Below are 25,108 nucleotides of genomic sequence, written 5' to 3'. Positions count from 1 at the left end.
ACCCGTTTTAGATTATCATAGATCACTCTTTGAACCACAAGCTCAAGCTGGTGCAATAGAGCTACGTTTTCTAAGTTCACACAGAAAAAAAGCAGCAGTTCTTTGTGTTAAAGAACCTTTATATGGGTGTGAAGGTGAGTGGGATACGCCAGTTGATTTGACAATTTGCTCTTATCCATATTCCATTCTTTGTAAATCAATATAGTTGTTTTGATTTAATGTATACATACAATTGTTGTGCTATGATGAAATGAAATGATTGTGTTTTCCAACCAGCACTGACTATACTTAGAACTTAAAGCAGCACTACATAACTTGTTTACCTTAATAAATCCTTTTCGTAGTCCCTCTGGGGGTAATACAAGTGTTGATGGGATGATTGGGGGGGGTCTTTCATCTCCCCCTGGTGTCTCTGCCAGAAAACTACAATTGCAACTTCCCTGCACCGGGTCGGAGTCACCAATACACACGAATGGAATCACGAAGAAGAAGCTAACAGGCTAACGGGCAAAGCTAACTGCGGGCTAGTGCCACTTAAACAGTATTTACAGCCAGGTTTGAGTGAAAAAAAAGAAATCTTCATTGTGTAATTGGATGTACAATATCCCGCTCTTCCTTTTTCTTTTCTGTCAGTGTAGTATTTACTCTCACGGACAATTAATGAGAATGATAAAAAAACGCAACATGCGACGACACCTGCAGGGGCGCTTATGGGACATGAGTTACTTAGTTCTGCTTTAAAACGGAATATTATCATTTTATTATCTTCACAGGAAAGCTATTTATTTAGTTTGTGAGTCTCTTGAATGTACTTTGCACACACAACACGTCATCTTTCTAGTAATAGGAGTTTCAAGATCGTGAAAACTCTGAGAAAAGGAAAGTCTTGGAAACGCGAATTGCTAGTTTAATATCTTCTCCGCTTTCAAAATGCTACAGAGATATGTGTCCTTAAATTGTTTCACATATCGCTCTGAAATAACCTGTCTGAACCATGAACACCATGTGCCAGCTCTTTTCTGGGAATGTTTAAAACGAGACCATTCATTTTCTGAAAATGGATGCTCTTATTAAACAGCAACATCTCGGCGCATCGAAAGTTCAACATGTGCTCAATCATGTTATTAAGCATTGATTTTGCTGAGCTAGTGCTGAATGTGGCCACCGGTGAAATTGGTAACCTGTCAGAAAGCCAATGCAAGAACCTAAATTATTCATTCAATTTATGTTCCCATTGATCCAAGTGTGATGTAGCGACGCATTTTGATATTTTTAGTTTAAGGATTTTGATATTTTTAGGCAGCCACGACACAAACCTTTAAATATATTTCAACAAAACACTCCTCACTCTTCCTCAAATACATCTAATCCAATTTTGTATTTGCACAAAGTCAGATTAGCTGCACAGGGTGACTTGTGTTGTGTGATGTAATCCAGATGAAACACAAGCGCAGCGTCGAGATGCAGTGCTCCCAGCACTGTAAAAAAAAAAAAAAAAGAAAAAAAAAAAAAAAAAAAAGGGCCTGACTGTAGACTGAACGGGTAAAGCAAAAAAGAAGAGGGGAAAACTTGGCAGCACGGGCCGGAGCACACCTGAGCTGGCAGCCTATTCGCTCTTATAGTCCATTATTTGATATCAGATCGGCATTAGAGAGATTAAGAGATGTCACGGGGCACTGCAAAAACTACATGTCCCTAAGCCAAGAATCGATGTCGAGGATGAAGGGAGTTTTTTGGGCTTGGCATGAGCTTCTGGGACTGACCCAAGCAAAACAGGACAGGGCTGCTGAGAGACGGCATCAGATTAATAATAAGGCGCGAGGACAGATGCGCAGCCCCATCCCCACCAGACGCCAGCTTTTAACTGGGGCTCCCATCATGCATCACTCACCATTTACCGGCTGTGGACGCACACATCATACAGGCAAAAGGTCCTGGTCGTCTCCGAAACCCCTTTTCGCACGTCATTAATCTTTTAGGGTGGTACGATTTTATTTTTACCAAGATTTTTCCATTCTTTTTAGGTCATAATAAAAGATGCATCCCAGATATTCCCTATATTTTAAATACGGTATCGTGTGGGTTATGTCATTATTCAGTGTTTTCTATTGTTATTTTTATTAGCGGTCAATAATTAACTGAACACTAGAATTTGGATGTGTACATAAACAACTTTTTTTCTCATAAGTTGCCCATTTTTTTTATATTTTTTCATATACTAAATAAAACATACTTTGTTAAGATCTAACAAGACGCGCCACTGTGGTGAGGGCATGATCACGCAACATGGACACACAGGAAAAAGGCTATATATCAGCTTCTGAATACTTTATGCCCTTGTGATACAGTAACCCTGAGTTTGTTGTGGACATAAATAAAACATTTACTACATGTGTAGACATAGTCGTCTTTTATGCAAGAGAGGATGTGAAGAACTCCAAACTGGGCCAGACAAACACTCAGAGACAGTCTTTTCCTATAAACTGAAAAACACTAAAAACACTTCGCTTCAAATTAGGCAAGCACCGTGCATTATGTAAAAAGAATCATTGGGGTAAAAATAGTATATTCACAATGACTTCTAGCACTATTCTTTTTTATTGATTTAGTACACAGAATAACTCATTTTAATGGAATATAGTCAAGTTGGCTTTACATTATTTGACAGTTTACGCTGTTTGATGTTTTCATTTCAAGTACAGATGATGCAGATGATACAGATGAACCTCTGTCTAGGACTATTTGATTATAAAATAATATGTTTGTCATTCTAAAATTATTGTGTGCGTATATAGTCAGGCAGTCAGTAACTACCTGGATGTCTTAAAACAATGAAATCTGTAAATGCGTTGTCCTGTAGCTTATCTTAGTGATATCTCATGTCTGGTTTTACAGTGCACAGGCAGTGAGAGTCCGGGGATGTGGACTTTGGCTGAAAGTGTCAGACTCATATTGAAGACAGTGGTAGTGAGAAGTTTACATTACGGCTGTGACCATGCTGCCACCTGCTGGTCACAACATGAAGGATTCTGCCTATACATGGCTTGTTTCTGCACAAAGCCGATCCTTTCTCTCCCTTTCATAAAATCATCTGTCCGTGCATGTCCACTGACGTCCAGCGTGGTCCCTGTGCATGCTTCATCACAAATTGAATACTGCCTTCATTCAATACTGGAAAACCAAGTGATCAAATAACAGGGAGGAAATTGCATTCGGCCAGTAGTCATATCTGATATATTGTTGTTTAGGATCACTTTAGATGGACACAACCAGCCGCGCATTAATTCATAGTGCAGGGGAAAGGTCAAAAGGACGTTCTTGTGGCCGGAGACATTTGTCCCATGAGCACAATTTCTGTCAATGCTGTATTCTGTCCAGCTCCGGTGTATGCAGCTGCGTCTCCAAATGCCACTCGTGATTAATACTGAAAGAATTGCCATCTACGGCGTGTCACCAGCAGTCTGCTTGATGGACACCGCTACTTGAGACTAACACGCTGCACTGGTACAACTGGCCTTTTTCCCAGTTAATAGAGGCTGGCGTTTTTATTGTTCTGAGCGCTGGGGTAAAATTGCATGGATATGAAAAAATGGCCTCTCTCCGCGACTTGTTAAAAAAGCAATTATAGCAGCTGCACAATAGCCATTGTCGAGCATGTTCTCTTATTGGTGTCATGGCTTTCATTTAGTCAATTTGTTCTAAATGTCGCTGTTTGTGGGTCTGTGCGTGTGATAGAGAAGAGCGCGCAGTGATGAATTTGGTGTATGGATGAGAATGGTTTTATGTTGCAATTTAAACATGGCATCGGTACAAGATAAATTAATGCGAAAGTTGCCTGAGATGGACACGCCACTCAAAATGCAAAGTCCCTGGCTGATTAAGAGACTTTGGTGTACATTTATGTGATATGTGTCATGTCTAAGCCTCTTAAGAGGTTTTTCACTGAAGGCAGAATATAAAGCCTGCTGAATAACAGGATAAGGCGCTGAACGGTGGTGGTACAAAGTAAGACTGACGTTTGTCACTTGCCAGATGTTTACAGAGTGTCAATTGACCACATAATATGAGTCAAATTGTCGCCATTATCAGGCGGGTTTGGAGCTTCTGGTGAACATGAAAATGGAGGGGGTATATTTACAAGACAGTTTACAGGAAATGCAGCTTTTTTGTTTTATTTGCTTTATACTTGAAGCTTCTGTTGCCTATAGAGGAAGGACAGTCCTCAGACTTAATTAGCTCACTGTGAACATTTCAACTGTAACACATAAATACATCTTTGACATCTTTGTTTCTGACATCTTTGTTTAGGCGCGGATGATGTTGGTGACGAAGAGGAGGACACCAATGGTAATGTCCCTCGATACACGCATCATTAGCATAAGAATTTTAGCCCCGCAGCTCTCGCCCTGCTTCTTCATGTCATTTGTCATGAAAAATTGAAGTTTCCATTCGCTCCAGTTCACGAAGCTTCCCTCTCTTTCCGTCTGTACGTCGCTAACCAGCAAAAAAAAAAGGAAAAACTTCTCTTATCTCAGACACATGGAACAAAGAAATCCCTCAATTATCTATGGCTTTAGAAGTGACATTCTTTTCCCTCTTCGTTTCTATTGTTTAATTTATGCGTGGCTTTGTGGTTCCATTGCTCTCATACTGCACTACAGAGACAAAGCTACTCCTAAAACTAGAAGGAAAGGGTTGTTTGAAATGTGGCACTTGCACTGAACTCTTGTGCGTTGTACTGTATACTAATACTAATTGTCTGTGTGTTTGCAGATGCTGAGGCCAGTGCTGATGTGGACATGATGAGTCAACCTCTAGGTAAAGACGGCAGTAACATAAGCATGTGTGTTGGATTTATGGGTAAAGTTTTTGTCAGGACGACGCGTACACAAACAGCAACCTCCCTTTCTCTGTGGTACAGCGGTGTTTTTTGCGAACTGCATTTGTGGTTTCTGTGTTCCACATTGTTTCACTGGATGCTTTTGTACATCTTTGCTGTGTTTTTGTGAAGTTCAGTGGATTTTTACTGCAGAGAGTCCATAGCCATGAAGGACCCAGCTTTTTTTTTTAAAGTAAACAATCAGCTAGTTTAGCTTAAGACATTTGAGACCAAAAGCCCCGCACTTGCAGCACAGTGGAGACGTCACAAGGGTACTAAAGAGAAACAAAAAAGGGTAGTGGCCGCGCGTCGCAGTGGCTTAGGACTAACCCAACACCTGAACGTAATTCTTGTACAATCGTACAATGACAAATAAAGCACTTACTTCATGGTCCAAGCATGAGGTTTTCCTGGCTAACGTTTTCATACTAATTTTACAAGTGATATTTAGTGATATTTCGACTAAAATCATAAGTTATATCTAGTCTGGGGACCACCAATTCATTTTCTCATAGGAGAGGCGTGGTTTACGATTGTCCGTAGCCGTTTATTGGGCGCTACGAATGTCTATCATATGCGTCTGCACGTAGCCATAGCCAATCGTATCATCGCATCAGATGATGAATGACGTACCCACTGTAAAGTTTCAAGCTAAACTATTTAGAACACGGTCTAAACACAGTCTAAAGCTTGATTGAAAGATGGCGTCGTGTCTGTTGCTGTCATGTTAGGTCTGTAAATAAACTTTTTGTTTCTATCCGTAAACAAACTACAAGCTTCTGTATGTCGAATTCGTGGGTGGGCGTTTATAAGCTTTTCCTTCGGCCCACTCCTTTTGAGCAGAATTTCAACTGCTCAAATAAAAAAATAAATAAAAAAATAAAAATAAAAAAGAATAGTGCATACCCACTGTAAAGGGGTCTTGCCATCCCTCCTCCTTCTGTGATTGGTTCCCAAATCCAAGCGAAGATTTCGGCCATGGTCCCCAGGCTGCTGTGCAGTTCGAAATGATTTGAGTGCACACAGCAGTCTGACGTTAGCCAGGCTAGCATGAGGTGGCATTTCTCTGCATCTCCATTCTGCCTTTGCATGATAAAAAGGACAATGGTCTTTCTTCCTTTTATAGGATGATTTTTTTTTATTGTTGTTATTATTAGTATTATTAGTAGTATTTTTATTAGTAATACTTGGGGTTGAATCTTTGAACTTAATCAGTAACCCATCAAACCCATAAAATTTTACAGAAATATGAAAATAATTTAGACAGAGCTAGGCTACATATTTTGGCCCACACTCCAGCATAGCATAAGATATTATAAAAAGGTGCATTACTGCCATAATGTACCTTTTCATAATATCTTCTTTTGTCTTTGAATTAATTTGTTATGATGAAAGTAAATAAAAATCTAATGTTGCCCTGTTTTTCGAGGGTTGAAAGACAAATAAATCTTGCTATGAAATAGATATTGAAAAACCTTCAAAATATATTGTAAAGTACAAGACTGTAAAAAGTTTTTAGGTGGTACTTATATGGAGATGTCGTTGCCACTGTCAAAATGCATTTTGAGAAAATGGCTTTTGTAGTTACAATTTCCTATAAATCTATGGAGAAATGTTGAATCACTGCATTAAACAACTTATTTTGAATAATAATCGACAGATGTTAAGAACTGGCCCAAAATCTAAAAATTTTTAAAAAAAGTTGGTTTGGCTTGCTGTGCGTCCCCTTAATAGACATTATCCTATCTCCTGCACAAGGATAACTAACTTCTCCAAATGCATCCGTACAGGCTGCTGCTACTAAAGACCTTAATTCTCCAATGTGCCGTCAGTTTTAAGTGAGTTGACTGTGTGCGCGTGTTACAAAGGCCCCAGCCATTAACTTTAAGCTACCACCATTTTTCTCTTTCAAGTATCCTCCGTGCCGCTGCTATATAATTAAGATTTCCACATTTGCATATTGCCAGTGCGCAGCGCCTTGCCTCTCTCTTCTGTTTATTCAAATCTCGTCCCGTTGACAACCATTTGCCAGAAACGCTCAGAGCATGAACTTTAGGGTGGTTATTTTGTGCTAAACTTGTGTAAAATGCAAAGCTGGGATGTAGGCCAGAGCCTCCACGCGTAATTTGTTTCTCGCAGGACATAAACAAAATGATAGCTGCCAGTAAAAGTGCATATGCATTTAGTTTTAAAAAACACCTGCCGGCCTAATCGACTGGGATTTTATTTTTATCTTCCTTGTCTGCACTGTTTGCTCGCCACAGCCAAAGATCAATATGTTGTTTAATTATGCAGCATTAAATCCAATCTCTGTGAAGATCAGCGATTTCCTTCAAGTTTCTTATTTGTACATTTTACAGTATTCTGATAAAGTTCAGGCCTGGGATGAACTTTAATATATTTGAAATCTATAAATGCAAATGTGGAGACCTATTATTTATCAACACAAAACATAATAGGCAGCATTTCAAATTTATTTGGAACAAAGTTAAGTGTACAACAATACTCGTCCTATGAGTTTGCCCTGGACACGGCCCGTCCAAAAAACAATGTTGGGTGTAGCAATGAACAATATATAACATGCTGAATGTATTTGCCACTCAAAGGGATATTTCAGGATTTTTGACATAGGGCCTCATTTGCTAGTTACCTATCTAGTATGTTTTTTTTTTGTTTATTATTCATGCAGTCCTTATATTTGAAAAGTTTAGTGGTGCTAGGCTAGTGCTAGGCTAGCCGCTAGTCACCCATTGGAAAGCATTCCACTTTAGACACGTTAAAAACAACTTTAAAGCCTGGTTTCTCATTTTCTTAAACTTTCTACAGCTAGATATTCCTCCTGTGATAACGCTGGGTGAGTTCCAATTAAAGACTTTTTTTTGGAATCTCGTGCTAATGGGGGCCGGACTGTTAGCATTGGAGCTGCGTGAACGTACAGTGACGATGCCGCCCTTATGCCCTTTTTTGGAACATGCTTCCTCAAAGCTAGGGGGGGGGGGGGGCGAGTCTGTAAATCCGCCATGATTTCCCCCTTGAACGTAGTTATTTTGTGAAACATATGATGGTCTATTAATAATATGTGTGTGACATAAGTTTCCCCTAACTCAAGGAGAGGTAAGTTTTTCAGAAATGTTTAAGGGGCTGTATGTATTTCTCATACTCGTCATAGAGTTAAAATTGTTTTCCCCACCAACAGTATATTGTATATTTGCAGACCTCTGTGGAGTGAAAAAAGGAGAATTCTGTGTGGCATCTTCAGCGTATTATGAGCAATTGTAGCACCGATGTCTAGCTGCTCCCTGAAAACTGTCAAACATGACAAATTTGGATTTGACACTTTCATTTAGGATTCAATATTTTTTTTTTCTTAAATAAGGTTATAAGTTCACGAAATGCAGCTTGCACATTGTCCCATCTTTTTCCACAGTGTTGTATGGCTTTTCAGCTGCCGTGTCTCTGCTATGTCATTGTGAAGCTTCAAATGTATATGAAAGGTGGCACTTCCAACATTTTAGTCCCTCTCTTCTTGTCAACTGCCTGTCTCTCAAAATGCGAACAGAGCAACCTGTTTGCATGGAAATGTTCCCCCGAGTTTTCTGTCTGTGCTGTAATGAACTATTAGACTTCAACTATGTTTTGGAGAATTTGATGTGATAACTTTGACTCCCCGCGCCTATTTCAATGCTTCGCCGTGTCCTGATTTGAACATTTTCCGCCGACAGATGAAGAAATGGGCGCTGATGAGCCAAACCCAGAGGAAAAGGAGAAACAAGATGAGAAGCAAGGCAAAGTCGAGGATACGAGCGCCGGCAATAACAAAGATGAAGACTCAGACGCTGCTAACAGTGAAGAGAAAGGTATTTATTTTGATTTCCATGGGACACACGGATTTGATATTACATTATGATTTAAATGACAAAAAAACTGTGTGTAGTTTATGTAGGGCTTTTTCAGGTATTCAAAGTCGCTTCACAATTTCATCCATTTTTGTTGCCTCTCCACTGTCGGTGGTGGTGGTGGCCACAGCTGCCCCAGGGTAAACTGATGGAAGCATGGCTGTCAATCTACACCTACACCACCAATCACATACTGACTCCTGTATGTGACACATGTATGACATTCATATATAGACTTCATTCGCCTGAACTTTATATTTTTATATTCATTGCTCTGTTTTACTGCCTTAATGTTTGGTGCAGCCCTGTGAGGCACCTCCTGTAGTGATATTGGGCTATACAAAACCATTGACTGATTGATTGATTGAAGGTCGTGACGCAATAACAGTGTTGGATCTATGGACGACCACTGAGCCACTATCTGTTATATCTGTTAGATTTCTGAAGATTTATACTTAACAAAAATATGAACGCCTCATGTCAAATATTGATGCCACAAGAAGATAGCCACACCCTTTGCAGATCCACCCTATGGCATATATTCTCACCGGTATAACAAAGGCCATACGGCCTTTGCTCTGCCTGATCCCGTCATATCTCGGAAGCTAAGCAGGGAAGAGCTTGAATGGTACTTGGATGAGAGACCATTTGGTAAAACCAGGAAGCCTGGGTGAATGTAGTGTGTAAGTGAGTAGTGAGTCGTGGTCGGAGGGGCCGATAGCACAGACTGGTTGCCTCGCTTCTGTCAGTCTACCCCAGGGCAGATGTGGCTACAACAGTAGCTTACCACCGCCGAGTATGGAGTGAGTATGGAGCAATACAAGTGTAAGGCATTATTACTATAATACATATACTGTTATATGTAAGTGAATACTTCTCTAGATTCTTGTCCAATATTTGAGTCTATCTCTGCCCGTGAGCATTTGCTTAGTGATGCAATGATTCCACTCTGTACCTGGGTGTGTCTTACTCAAACACTGTGCAAACTGTGGAAACACAAGATTTTGTGATTTTTTTTTTTTTCAAACCTGACTGTGTTGGAAGGAAAGCCACTCCTTTGCAGATCCAAATAATCCGACGAATCTCACAGAATTAACTTGATTGGTTTAGTTACATTACTCTAAAACTCAAAAGTGTGAGATGGAGCGTATATATTTTTATGCATAGAGCATTTCTACCTAAGTTGATGTTAAAGTCAGGTAAAATTGGCTTAAAAAGGCTAAGCACAATTTACAACGACTAGACAACTGGGTCAGATCATCTCCAAAACTGCAGCTCTTGTGGAATTTGCCAGTTCTATAGTGGTCCACAGATATGCACAAATGGCAAATAACATGCTTGATATAATTCTGATTTTGATATTACTTGAATAAATGCAGCATCACTAACAATAGCAACATTTTTTTTTTTTTTTCACAATAGCTCGTCATTGTCAGACTCCTTCCATCTCTTCCCCAACCTCAAATCTATGCAAATGTGCGAGTCAAGTAAAGGGAGATTGTGATGCGAGCCGTGTAACATATCAGACTTGTAATATCATTGATGAATTGCAATTCAAAGCACGCAGCCTCCAAGCTAAAATAAGCATGACGACTTGGCATGTTAGGCTTCTTCTCTCAATAATAGCCTAATATAATATGCCTGTATGTATGGAATATAAACCATTTTCACCATTTCCCAGCCAAGGAAGAGGAGCCTGAAGCAAAAACAGACCAGGAAGAAGAGGGAGAGGCTGAGGTCAACACACAGATGTCTTTTGTGGAGATGGAAGGTAAGTTGTGCTTGGATGGAAATCATTTTATTAAGTACTTATTGTAGACAGCAAGTCACATTTATCGGACAGACATCACGTTAAACAATGCAGCGGTTTATTTCAAGCAGCAGTGTAAATTAATTATAAATATTCCGGTGTTATTTCTGAATTGACAGCCAACGTCAACACATTCCTTGTTGACATTGTTATCGGCTTTGTTCATGCAGCGAGTGTGAAACTACAAGAGACGGGTACATCGCGCTTTCACTACATTGTGTTAAAAATATATGCACTCAACGCTCTTGTAAATGCAAAGGCTGAAGGATGTGATGTACTGCTCTTACAATCATTTCCATAATCGCTTTGACTTGTATTGCGCTCTGACTAGCTTCTCAAAGTTTGACAGACGATTGTAGCCGCGAATCAGAAAGGTAGTGATTGTTATACTGATAAATTGAGTCTAAACCACCTTACATTAGACATTAACCATAAACTCATTCTGAAGCAGCCTCTCTTCACAAATGAGACCGATAATGAATCCGACTATTAGTCACCGCAGCCCTCCCTGTCCGAGACCTGCTCCTGTTTGCGCTCCCTCTGACCACAAGGGACCCACACAGGGCTTTATTTTTCTCCATTTATTCAGTGGCAGTGATTAAGCGCGCTCTCTGGAGGAGTCAAGGGTAGATCTGTGAGCCGCCTCTCCGACGCCGCTCGAACACAAAGGTCTAAGTCACTCTCTCACCTCCATTTCACTTTCTCTCTGACTGACATTCAATTTATTTAGCCGCGAGAGCCGGTATTCCAGATAGATGTGCTCGAGATAGGCCGCTCCAGCCCCGCTCTGAGTGGCCATTGGAATACGTCGAGCGAGACGCGGCGGCTGCTCCTCCATCAGTGGAAAGCTTCACTCCAGCCTGTTGATTGTGTCCTGCCGCAGCCTGCCCCCTGTCTGTCACTGGCTCCGGGTTACCACAGGCCTTCCCCGTCAGCTGTAAACACTTGGCGTCACTCGTGATCGTGGAGCCGATTGGATTTTGCGTGGAGGACTGTGGGCCCCCGAACTGTCTCGGATATCGAATCTCAACTCAGCCATCCGTAACCAGCTATTCACAAAACCCAATGAAATCCCGAGCCAGTAGCCTTTATTAAAAATAATAACAGTAATCAGGCTGCGGGCGCACGTACAGAAGGTTAACTCGGCTTCATTGTGAGAAGTAATAATAAACCGTCTCATAACAATGGGAGGATAGTCATCAAAGACCAGCTGAAAATGAAGAGACACACACCTGCGTGCATGCGTTTTTTACTTATCGTGTAGACCTTCAAGATAGAAATACAAAAATAGAAATCCCTTATTAACAGCAGCATAAATACAAAACTTAACATTGGACTACAAGCCATAATGTTAGGTCCTCCTTTTTGCCTCACTCCAGCGCTGCTCGATTGTCACTGATCCTGGTGTGCCCCTGAGATGTCTGCCTCAGATCCTTTAAGTCCTCCAAAGTTCGGCCCAGATAGATCAGACTCGTTCCCACAGATGACCTGGTTCTAGGTCACGTCTCGTCCTTTCGTGAACCCTTTGTTCTTGTGGGAACTGGAGCTGTCCATTGCCCATCAGAATGTCGCACTTTCTTTGGCGGGCTTTGAGCTCTAGGTGAACTCCTTCCAATGACGGCATTTACAGTTTTTGGTCAATTAATAAAAGAAAACGAAATGCCTTTGACTAGACAAAACCTCCAACTGCTTGAACTCATTTCTCAAAAGCATGACTCTTATTCGTAGTCTACATTTTCTTTCTACACGTTAACATTCAAGGCACATGTGATGCAAAAACAAGATGGCATTTAACGATGCAGTGCTTTGTGACTTGTAAATTACTGTGAGTTTTGCCAGCCCTTTTGTCCTTCTAAAGAATGCGGTGCTTGTGCAGCGTTTAGAGAAATGGGTGCTGTGAGTCAGGAACAGTGTCCTTATTTACTTTGCATAGATGATTTTAGCAACTGACAAGCCCAGAAATGGCTATACTGACTTTAAAAATGTTAAAGTTATGTAGTTTCCTCCTCTATAGGTTCCAGCCATGTCCTAATGTGTAGAATGAGCCCAGACCTGTTCATCACAACTGCCTCTAAAATCCTGCACTGTCACTCAAAAAGTTGTTCATTCGGGTCTGAAGTGCCTCATGCACGAGCTTAATATAGAAGCTGCAGTTACGCTTAAGACCTGAGGTGGCAGTAGTGAGTCTAAAATGACCAACTTGCATCTAGTCCCTTTAAAGGCCATGTAACAGATTTAGCAGACTCACAATAAAAATGTTAGTTGTGGTCCAAACGCATTCCTAATGTTTCTAACAACTTTGTCGCATCCCAATTGATTGTTTATTCCGAGTTCAAGTTACATAACAAACACACATGCTGAACATGTGCAGCTTTTATGAAATTTTAACATGCGTTCATGCCATTTCCACATGCTTCTCTATATATAAATAATGCTGTACAAAAACTCGAAAAGAGGTGGGACGAAGTAAACAATTCTTCATAGGGACGAGTTTATGGGCACATTTCACAACTTGCAGGGTCACTTTTCAGGGTCACTTTCACAGAAAGGCTAGAAAACTAACCAGCAAGTTCATAAAATTGGACAATACAATGAAAATTTTGTTCCATTACTATAAATCAGCATATGGATCTTTTATTTAGTTAGTTTTACTCACATTTGTATCTTTTGCTCAACTTTTTGTTCATGTGTTCCAAAGCCGCTCTGACCAGCCAAAGAAGTGTAACCGTTGTTCCCTGATGGTGACCCTGAAGGAGAGGTCATGGCACTATACTCGTTAATTTAATGCTGTTAGCGGATGTGTTATTGGCATGTCTCAGCAGTCTTCTCAAATACTGCTGCTTTGACACGTCGCAGTGCACTTGTTTCCACTGCTGACACCCCGTTGTTAGCACGTAGCTTGGTGTTGCACATTTGAACTGTGTGTCGCAGTCAAACATCGCAGCCCCAGCACAGTCACACTCCAATATGCAGCCCCAGAGACGACAGCTTTCCTATCCGCTTTAGCTCATCGCGCTAACTTGGTAGAAAAGTATTAGGATAACTTCAAAGGCTATATGTAGGGCATGGGTAAACAGTGTCAGGCCCGAGGACCAAAAATGAATGCTCACAATACAGCATGTTAAAATACTATACTATACTATACTAAAGAAGGACTCTACGTTTACTCTAATTAGGGAACAACATTATATTTCATAAACACTAAAGCAAAGGACATTTTTCTAAGATCTTCTAAATTATCAACTCAAATGAGAGTCAGTTTCTAAAATAAATGTAGTAAAAAGAAAAAACTCAAAATCTACTGTTCCAAAATATTATGCAACTGAAAACTGAAAACTGAAAATGGTCATTAGGAGGTCATATTTACTGATATCAACTGATCAAAAGCTATTTCAATCAGAAACATCTTAACAGGCCAAGTTATATTTTAACATAGGTTCCTTCTGTGATAGAAGTTTCAAAATTCTTAAATCCATTAAACTCACAAGTTTAATGGAGCCTCAAAGAGCTGCTGTTGGGTGAAAACTGCCTCCCCCTCATAGATGTTTTGCTTGTTGATATGTGTCTCTCCTTTTATGCCCATAGAAGGTATGCAGAGGTATTCTTTACAGCATGACATGGTGCGTTGTCATCATAGACTGTATATATAAATGGACAGCTTCTGCTCACTCCTCCCTGTTTACCATAATGACCACGGTCATGGGGGAATTCATGGCGGATTTACAGACTCCCCCTCCCCAGCTCTGACGAAGCATGTTCTTAAAAAGGGCATACGGGCGGGATCTTCACTCTAGACTCTGCCCTTGCGTGACGTGTAGCTCACGCTGCTCCAATGCTAACAGTCCGACCCTCATTAAGTACGAGATTTCTAAAATTCTTCTTACAAAAACCAGCCTGGTTTCTTAAATTGTGACTAACCCAGCGTTCTCTCAGGAGGAATATCTAGCCTAGTCTAGTGTTGAAAAAATTGAAACCAGGCGTTAAAGTTGTTTTTAAGGTGTCTAAACTCCAATGCTTTTCAATGGGGCACTAGCGGCGATATGGAGGTACTACAGCAATAGCGGAGCAATGGCGGCCTCCAGTGTCGTGGGCATAAAGCAGAGCAGCCAGCGGCCATTGGTTGTCATGCATGAAGATGATTTTGTTAGGCAAAGCACAGATCTTCTTTTTGCCTTAAGGGGCAGAGCAGCTCTCTCCCCGATGATTCTCCATTCACCAACCATCCACTACGCCATCCATCTGACCATCCAGGGTTACACGGCACTCATCAGTGAACAAGACTGTTTGAAAATGAGTCTTCATGTATTTCTGAGCCACGGCAGCCGTTTCTGCTCATGAGCATTCAATTAACAGTTTAGGGGAGGTCGGATAGAAGGTTTATGCACAACTGCAGCCTCTGGAGGGTCCTACACCTTGATGTTCGGGAGACTCCAGAGGCACCAGCAGCTTCAAATACCTGTTTGCTGCTTTGTAGCAGCTGTTCTCTTAATCTCATGTATTTGTCCGGCAGAAACCGTCTTCATTGTGCCTTTATCTGCAAAAACCCATGTGTGCTCTGAATCAGCCATAAATCTCTCAACAGTACGATGATTACGCTTGATCTTTTGTGAATTATCAAGTGTTTTCATACCTAGCCCAAGGCATTCAACTATGAAGAACAAATGGTCTCACTAAGTTGACAGGACTCACTTTTATTTCTCTGAACAATATATTTTTAAGTAAGGATTGAGCTCCTTCGCTCATATTTTGCATAACACTGACTTTCAGGATTGTAAACTGCACACACATACACCTTCCCTAACCTCGTTCCGCGTCTGCCTCAACACATTTCCTCAGCCACACCCCCCAGTCAATGGCTGGTTGTCCTTCCTGTCCCCCAAAAAATTCTGCACGTGACCTTGTGTGCTGCGTATTTCCCATGTCTTGGGATAAATAAAGTAAAATAAATAAAATAAAGTTTACTTACTCCTGATGTTTTTATGTGCTTTGCCTCAACTCGATTGTTATTTCGCAAATCTTCTTATGTAAGGCGCATCGAAATGCCTTGTATACGTAATGCGCGGTATAAATAAAGTTGCCTTGCTTGCCGTGTATGTGCTTTCGTGTTTTGCTTGCAAACATTAGAGCGTGTTACGTAGCTGTTTTGACATCTGTGCTGTAGACTTTTTACAGTACATTTACCACTGACGTTAATGTTCAAACCATCGCGTCAGTTCTGTATTTAGATTCATGGCACACTTTGTTTGGCTTTTCTTATTATTTACAAAGTGTTCACTTTCACATATTTATCCTCCCCACAGAGTAATCAAACTCATGGAACATATGTAGAAATGAATACCCTGGCTTATGACATATTAATTCACAACAAGAAACAGTGATTCTAGTTGCATTCAAATCGCACAACTGTTTTCTAAGCCGTAGGTTTACTATGTACCAACGGTGCCAAAACATCCACGCCTGCTATTTGCTGCACTTGAGCTTGCATGAAAGCGCTTTAATCTTTCGAAAATGCGAGATTACAACCTACCGAGAGCCATACGGTCCACAGAAATATTACATCGGAGAGATTTTATGCCCCAATATCTATGTGCAGCAGAGAAGAGGAGCACCCTGTATTTTAAATCAGCCTGAGCGCTCCACTATATAAATCATATAGATATGTCGGCACCAGCAGTGGGATGGTGATACTTGGAAGGATCGGGCGATACCGTTCAACAAATTGAATCATCGTATTAATGAATATTCATAGCGCACTTTAAAATGTAAATTTTGCATATATTGTTCTTGCAATTCAAATCTCCTGCTCGCCTTTGTCTCTTATGTGTGTGTGTGTGAGAGAGAGAGAGAGAGAGAGAGAGAGGGAGAGAGTGGGCAAGCGCTTCACTGAACTCGTGCAACAGCCATAAATTAAAATAAGACAGATTTTGCCCAAAGCAATGAATAAATAAATCCAAGTTGTGAGCAGAAATAGTTTTTCCTTCATGCGGCGGTGGCTGCTATTGTCTTATCAGGGAAGGTAAGATTTAACGGCTGCCTCTCAATGGCCTCAAAAAGACTCCTCATTCTGTGGTCTGTTCAAACTGCAAATTAGCACTGATGCGATACAAAACATTATGTCTTACACGCGACAATCAGTGGCGCTCCGCTTGTGTGTCGAAGGCGTCCATGAAAAATACAATGCTTTCGCTTCACTATATACGACGAGCACTAAAACGTGGACGGCTCGACAATCAGGGAGCGAGGACCCGGAATGCGCGCCCGTACGTCAGTCTGTCTGATGCGGCAGGTGCGATAAAAGCCGTTCCCCCATGCTTTACAGTGGAGGCTTACGGCTGTATGGAAGCCTATAGTGAATGGAGGGCCACAGCGTAATGGTGTATAAAGCCCGGGCCCGGCGGGAGAACACAGAGGAAAGAAGTGATGGAGACAGCCTCAGCGGGCCATCCCAGCAGAGGACGTCCCAGAGCAGCACAGACAAGCGTTACATCAGCCCCGCAGGCTCCTTTCCGCTCCTATCTCTCTGATTTTATCGCTCTCCTCGCCTTAGATCTTTGTTTTTAAAATACAAAAGACGTCCTCAGAGACCTAACGAATCATTTCTAATTTTCTACAAGTTTTTGTGCAGCCCTATTCTTTTCTTGGACTTCCTGTTTTTCTCGCCTGTCTTCTCTGTTGGATAAGAGATGATAAATATTGATGAAGGCAGTTGCTTTATTAAACACGTTGCCTCAAATGCCTGTGTGTGTTTGTGAGGCTATAACAAGATATGCACAGAGCCATATGGCGGAGTTAACAATGGCAAACACGTGGGTCCTCACCTCTGTTTGCAGCATGATCTTCAGTTTAAAAACAGCATTTAGCAGACGCACAACAAATAGCGTTTAACAACTGTCACCGGTGTTGGTTTATTCTCGCGTTTGCAAGCGTTGTTTCGGAGACGTTATTGATTTCTGTGTATTTCTTTTGCGCTCCCAGTGGTGCGGCGCGAGTGTAGCAACAAGGCGAAACAAATGGCTTTTTTTTTTTTTTTAAGGCCCAGATTTAACTGTGGCACTGCGGAGGTACAACACAATCGGCGTGACCCAAGCGGCCACTCTTTCATGTGTCACAATCCACGACACAGAGCAAATGTCTGAGTAATCCATCACAGACCGGAGGAGGGCTGTTTGAATAATTTAACCCTGAATACATTGGTTTATTCCTCCCTGAATTTGCAGTGAATAAAGTGTACTTTGCATCCGCGCTCCTTGTGAAAAGCAAAAAAGGATTTCAGGCTTTGCTTAATTGGTTGTTGTGCGCCCCTTTGTCTTGGTCTTTCATGAACAACGGGGCACCGCTGATGTAAATCTCACTTTGGAGGGCAGTGCACTCCTTCCCGTGGCTACGAGTTGTCAGCACACAATTAAACTTTTGGCATAACAGTGTACACTGTTGCACTGAGTGGTTCCTCGGGGAGAGCTGTACGGGGTGGAAGACAGACTAGGCTGCTGTTTTATACTTTTTACTTTCAATCTCAAAGTCCTGGAGCTGTGGATATCGCAATCACTGCCCGCTGTGCTGTTATACAAGGGGACTACCCACGGCCTCAGCTTTATCTCCACTTATGCAGCTTTTTGTATTACTTTACCACTGCACTTACTTCATTGAACTTTAATCCTAAATCTCAAAATATTCCATCACAGCGTCAAGAACAAAAAGGATGTGTGTAATAATAATTGAAAGCTGGCCCCTGCTGGTGCTTCCAAGTCCTTCACAATCAAGACACACTCATGGGAGCTCGCTTTGTTGTTGCTGTTTTCCAAATCATAATTGACCAGAAGCACATGACGAGTTGTTAGCTATAGCTCCGGACAGACCGCGGTGCTGTGTGGGATGCTGGTCACCTCTGGCCCAGGAGCCTGTTTCACAGAGAGGGTTTTGTCTAATAGGCTACGAGGGACACACTCTCCACAGCCCCCTTTGAAGCTCATCTTTTGATCAGCGCTCTCATCTTCACCCTGCATGTCCCTGTTTAGTTCACAAAAATGGCAAATCAATGTGCTCTTTGCAGTTCGGTCCGTTAGTTGCAGAGAGACAACAGAAGATACTTGGTGGTTTCTGAAACATGTTTCTTTGTGTACCGCAGGGTTTCGGACTATTTTCTCTGCAAGTTTCTTTTTTTCTATTATCAGATCACCGTCCATCTGTTATTAATTTTTTTTTTACATAGAAATTAATTAGCGATCATTTTCTGATTTTTGTTTGGCTATAGGTTTCACTTTGGAGTCACACATTTATGGTCAATGCAAGTTTTTCCTTGATCGCCATCCACTGAATCTCGACTTAACTTGACTTAACTTAACTCCAGTTTGTCTTTACTGAACTTTGCCAATCGAATCCTGCTCTTTTGACCTTTTAGTTTCAGAGACTTCTTCTACCATGGCCTTGCTTTTCTTCACAATCTCGCCTATACACATATTTCACTATACATCAATCTGCTCAATCTATTATCTCCTATAGAAACCTCACAGCTCAACCTTTGTGCCTGAATCCTGCTGTTTTCACTCGCAGTGTTGCGCAGTACAATGGTGTCCAATACTGTATATGGTAAGGTCAAAGAGCAGAGATATTCACATGTTTTTTGTTGCCCCTTTGCACATTGAGTATCGCTTGTGTTTTGCGTCAGAATTTTCTTGAAATCCCTGTCATATTTACAGATGGGCATGGGCCTATTCCACCACCACCAGGGTCCAAAAATGAAGTGGCGTAAAAGTGAAAGTGCTTGTCAAAAAATTGATTTAAGTGTGGTAAAGGTTCCAGAGTTTTTACTTGACCCATTTGACCGTATACTTTAATGTGCTTGTTTTGCATGCTTACCCGTCTTCATTTCCTCTTTCCTGGTGTCCTTGGCTTCTATGCATTATTGTAACCCACTATAACGTTACCTGCAAGCCAAAGATGCAAAAGGTTTAAGAAGTAAGGGCCTATTTTAAAGGTTGGCCAAATCGCCTGTGTCAAATCCACCCGTCCCTTGCGAGAGCCGCCTGTCGCTGCCTTGATAAACCACAAAAGGCACTTAAAGGAGTGCGGAGCGTCCCCTCTCAGCAGGACCAAAAGCACAGGCAGACTCTAAAGATTATGTAAAGTAATTCACAGTGATGAGAGAGTAGCGCTGACAGCAGGTTTAGCAGGTATGTGGGTCACACCGGGGGAGGCCGCCTCTGCAGCCCTCTCCTTCGTGTCTATTTTTGTGTTGTCTCCCTACTTCACTTAATCAGTTATTCACTTAGGCCTTTCATCTGGCTGTCTCTCGCTGCTTCCTGTTTTATGCCCTGACAGACCACTGTGATTGTCTGCAAAGGCCAGAAATGAAAGACATAGAGGGGAGAGAAACCGAACTGCCGAGTTTCGAAGTCAATAAATACTCGGGTTTTAAAAATGTTCAAATCTATCCGTGTGCACTGAAGCAGCGTTCGCGCTATGAGCAGTTTTCATGACAATGGACAATGTAGAGCAGCCACGGATTTGAATGGGAAGTTGGTTGTAAAAAAAATTTAGTATTGGATTTTTGGTGCTTATGAATTGATTGAGCATGAGACTTTCTTTTTTTTTTTTTTACTGGAAAATGCTTGTATGTGCTTATATTTGTACTTCAAAGGAACAGGCAACCATTTTCCATACTGAGATATGTTCTTACCTGAGCTTAGACGAGTTGATGCATATCTGTCTGGTCTTTGTGTGTGTGTGCTCATGTCACGCAAAAAGACCAAAGATGTTGTCAGCATTTAGCCTCTTCTCCTCCTCTCCTCTAGGGCCAAACGGGGGTGAAGTTAGAAGCGACCAAGCTCTTCCACGTTTTCCCTATTTAACTCATTGGCTGCCAGACAATTTCAGAACTGCCAACCCCATATTGCCAGGCATTTTAGATGATTTTCACTGATTTTTCAAGACTCACAGAATATTGTGTCCTATGACTATGTAAAACCAGATTCTGAAAGAATAGACTGTCTACTTTCATCAGTAAAAGAAAGTTTGTTTCTAGCTTGTTTCGTTCTTCCATAATCACCATTTGAATATGGTGAGGTTTAGGACGTTTGAGTTTCTGACCAAAAAAGCTGAGAAAATCAGCTTTTTTTCTTAAAAAGAAACAAATCAAGCAGAACCGTGACTTTGCGACTTTGTGACAGTGACATGGACGCTAATATTAATTGCTTTAGTGACACCTCAAACTTCTGAACAGTGGTTCCCTTCTACAGCAAAAAACTGCTTCTCTCTCGTGTGAGATGCGATGAAAGGCGCTGCCGTCAGCGATATGTCCGGGTTTGCATCCTTAGCATGCTTGTCGGCAGCTTTTTTAGGTCGAACAATGGGTGTAACACCTGTCTGCTTCCTTGATCCTCCTCCTCCACTACTCTTACGAGAACCACCGCTGACCAAAACCTGTTCACGTATATGTTGCCTGTATTTTTCCTCCCTCGATCTTCTCCTACTCTCATAGCCATTGTCCTTCCATCGTTCCATTAAAGAGAGTAGCTGCTGTTTCTACTTCTACCTGTGATCAGGCATCCAAAGAGCACTGCTGCCACCTGCTGACTCAATAAAATAATGTCTACAAGTAAGATCTTTGCGTGAAAGTTGCACAAGGCTTTACTGCATCCATTCCCACTGAAAAACTTGGCAGTCAATGAGTTTAACATGGTTACGCTGTAAAGTGAAGATGTTACTGCGTGGACGTCGAAGTGCTTCTAAGGTATTATTGCGCCTAATAAATATAGTACCCCTTTTTATCTTTTTGCGGTACTGAGCGCACACGTAAAGACCAGACAGGTACGCATCACCTCGTCTAAGCTCAGGTAAGAACATACCAACAACAACTCTGCTCTGTTTGTAAGATGGATTACTTGTTTTCAGGTATTTTTCAGGAACCAAAACCTTGAGGAATATTATAAGACTAATCAGAGATCAAATGAAGAAAACTGGCCCTACGCCAAGCAAACTTGATGTCATGACATTGTGCAGTGAGTGGCAAAATCTGTATTATTATTTGATTTTGCCGCTCAGTCTGGAATGATGGGGGTTCAGTTGAGAAGAATGGAAATGATTCACAGTAAGTGCGTCCCTCTCTGCCCTGGGACACAGTCAAATTCATGGTCGCCATATGTGCTTTGAACAACCTTGACCACCAAACACCAAATACACACATTCTTAGAGGTGAGATAAGACACGTGTGTTACCAGAGGACACAACTGTAGAATAAAGCAAGGACTCGTATCACAAGCCCTCCTCAGGCCCTCAGGTTGTGTCTTCTTGACCGTATTTATTTTCAAAGGCCTGGCCGTTGTTCACATCCTTCAGTTTTTGTGGCATATGTTGAATGCTTCTCTGGTGTGTTGTGCAGCCATCTCTAATCATCGATGTCTGAAGCCCTTAGCAGATGGCATCCTGCCCCCCCCTTCTCTCACTCCCAAGAACATTCAGTTTTCTCATCTCGTCAGGCATGGCTCGAGCTTGTTTGTAATGAGCTCTTTTCAAAGTGTTAAAAAGACCCTGACCCACTCTGCACCCCTCGCAAGGTTACCCAAACTCACCAAGGGTGCACAACGCTACTCAGTGTCCACAACCCTGCAGAATAAAGGTAGAATATTAATGAGACTCTTAGCGTTTGAGGAGGATTGTGGCATAGAGACACAGAGAGGCGGAGACAATGTTTACTAAGCAGGCTTGTTTTCGGCTCCCTTACCCGCAGGTCACAGCTCAATGCTCTTTAATTGGCTCAGATTGGCAGTCTGCACTCCATCCTTATATAGAAGAGACTTTCGAAAAAACCCTTTCTTCTTGCTCAGAATGGAAGCCAAAGCGATTTCCGCAAGAACCGCTTTACAAACTTAACATTACCATATGAAAATAGGCTGCTTTTCTGCATTTACCAGATCATTAGTTCCTTTGGTCAGGCACTTGTTGAGGTGTACCCCCCGCTCTTGTTTTGCGTAAGTGGGGAGATGTCTTTAATTATCTGTGCACTGGGCATTTTGGGCCCAAAGCTATTAGAGCATGCAAAGTTCAGCTGGGGGCTCTTTGATACTTGGTTAATATACATGGTCCCAGAGCAGAGCGTGGCCAGGTTGCTCCCAGGCCACCGAGTTTGCTTATTAAAATGATCTGCCCTCATCTACGAAACAGAATAAAGCATATTGAAGTTGTTCTCAAATCTCTAGAAATAAAAGTGGATGTGAGCTCAATGTTTAATTCTAGAACAAATATTTTTGTTTTGTGCCTTTTATGACCATTTTGTAAGAGGAACTTTATTACATGGGTTATGGTTTTACTCATGTTATTATTTAATGAGCTTTGAATGCCAAACATTTTTATTATTTAACATTTGTTTATTTCAAGAGTCTTGAAATAATGACTCTTGAGATTAACCAATTGTCAAATACAAATAAGTTTTTCCCCCCGGTTGATGATCAGTTTAGATATCAACGCTTTATTTTACACTACCTTGATACATTGTGCCTAACAAAATTTAGTACAATGTAATCTGCTATGTAACAATCTGTAATAACGTGTATCTATGTAGTACATACACAATGGAATAATGTGTATTAGTACTTTGCAGGTACATAATGTAATAAAACATAAGACCCTTAGGGTTAGGGCTTAAGGCTAGGTTTAGAGTTATACATTATGTACCTCCAAACTGCAGATACATATTATTCCATCGTGTATCTAACCCTTAGGTACAAGTTCTTACACATTGTTACAAAGCCCATTACATTATACAAAATTTGACACAATGTATCAAGGTAGTGTAAAATAAACCTTTAATTCAAACCTCACCAAGGAGTAAGTCAGAATAGTTTGCCAGGCCAATGAAGACTTTCATGATGGTTGTTTGTTGCCAAACAAACATTTCTATCAGTATTGTCGCAGAAATTATTGAATAATATATGACCATTCCTGACACTATTTATCGAAGTACAGTACATTTGGCTTGGCCTATCAATAAAAAAAACTTAAGATGGAGGCAGGATGCTAATGGTCAGATAAAAAGTATTAAAAAGTAAAGTAAATTCATCTGACTATACCCAATATTGATATGTTCAAGAAATCAATCATAAAACTTATGTTGAGAATGGAAGCTAAGGATACAAAATAATATGATGTGACGAACTGGTTGAAAAGAAGTAAAACTTCAGGCATATGACATTGGCAGCTGTTTTTGTTTTGTAAAATACACTGGGATAGGCGCTATAAGCTTTAGTTTCTTCCTATTCCATTTCAGACATTATGTATACATTTGTCCCCTCTTTATCTGAATAAATTAAATCTAAATCTGAATATTCTCCTCGGTGTAGGCCAACTGTACCAAGATGTCGGTTAGTTTCTGGGGGTCTTTGACAGTGGGAGAGTGGCAGCAGCTGGACACCTGGATCAAAGCAGAGGCCCGACCTGCCACGGACCGAGGATCAAACGAACTGCCCAAATCCCAAACCCTCCCGGGGGGAACAGACAGTTGTACATGCCCATTGATTTTTTTTACTCCACTTGAGGCAAAAAGGAGTTTGAAGAAGAAGAAAAAAAGACGATGTGGCCTGTAGCTGGAGGGGACAAAGAGAACCGGCTGTTCTACCCACAGCTCCTGTCTGGAACATTAGGCAGTGGGCTGTTCCCATGCTGCGGCGCCGATGACCCGCGGGGACAGCCTTCCTCAGCCAAACTATGAGCGATGAGTTCAGAGAGGGGTGTAAAAACAGGCCAGGTTGTGACAAATGAGCTTAAAGTAACAGCTTGTAAAAATTGTCATTGTACATCCCTCTAAATCACCCGAGAGAACCTCAATCTTCCAGGTATTGTGGCGATGACAGCTCTATGGCACTGGAATAGCCCACTATTGTTATCAGCGCTATATCTCAGTCTTACTTAGCTGTGCATTTGACAACTGAACGTATTTCATCTCCACGTTTTGTCTTTGTTTTTTTATTGCTTTTTGAGGGATATTCTCGTGTGAAATATGAAATTGAACTCACCTTTCCTTTAGCCACAAATAATATATCGGCCCAGTATCAATGCTGAAGCATCCGGATGGAATAGCGTTTGGCCTTAACTAAAGCTAAACTTAATATTAACCTCTTAACCTCCACTTTAACGGGGTGCATTTTCTCCAGTTCGGCTTTAACCAAATCTATAGGTTTACAGCCTATAGGCCAGAGTAACGCCATATTTGAAAGCTAAGACCTACAAAACTGATCTTGTTTCTTTGCATTGTCACTTTTTGACATTTCGTTTCATTGCTTTTTGTCGCGTTTTTTGACACATTTTTGTTGTGTTTTCATTGAACTTTTTCATCACATTTTTGACACTTTTTTTGTTCGTTTTTTGTTGGGGTTTTGTGACTTTTTCATCCTCGTTCTCGCCTCGTTTATGTCGCTATTTTGATGAGGGGTTTTCTAGAAGCTTTTAGATTTGATTAAGTAAGTGCTGTATTTGTCATTGTGCAAGCGTACAGTGAAGTTGTGTTCAGGTGTTGGTCCTGAGCCACTGCAA

General features: G+C 41.3%; 1 protein-coding gene across 1 annotated transcript in view; it reads left to right on the top strand.

The window, feature by feature from the left end:
• Positions 1 to 25,108, top strand: part of macrod2 (mono-ADP ribosylhydrolase 2) — a 556,553-nt gene that overhangs the window by 514,756 nt on the left and 16,689 nt on the right. Inside the window, exons 12-15 of the mRNA XM_079559786.1 lie at positions 4,309 to 4,347; positions 4,774 to 4,818; positions 8,602 to 8,736; positions 10,457 to 10,546. Coding sequence (XP_079415912.1) covers positions 4,309 to 4,347; positions 4,774 to 4,818; positions 8,602 to 8,736; positions 10,457 to 10,546 — 309 coding nt within the window. The remainder of the gene's footprint in view (positions 1 to 4,308; positions 4,348 to 4,773; positions 4,819 to 8,601; positions 8,737 to 10,456; positions 10,547 to 25,108) is intronic.

This window comes from Gobius niger (genome assembly GCF_951799975.1).
Source record: "Gobius niger genome assembly, chromosome: 7".
In the NCBI taxonomy this organism is placed as follows: domain Eukaryota; kingdom Metazoa; phylum Chordata; class Actinopteri; order Gobiiformes; family Gobiidae; genus Gobius; species Gobius niger.
The sequence above is the reverse complement of the archived record's forward strand: the minus strand, read 5'-3'. Positions and strand labels throughout refer to the sequence as shown.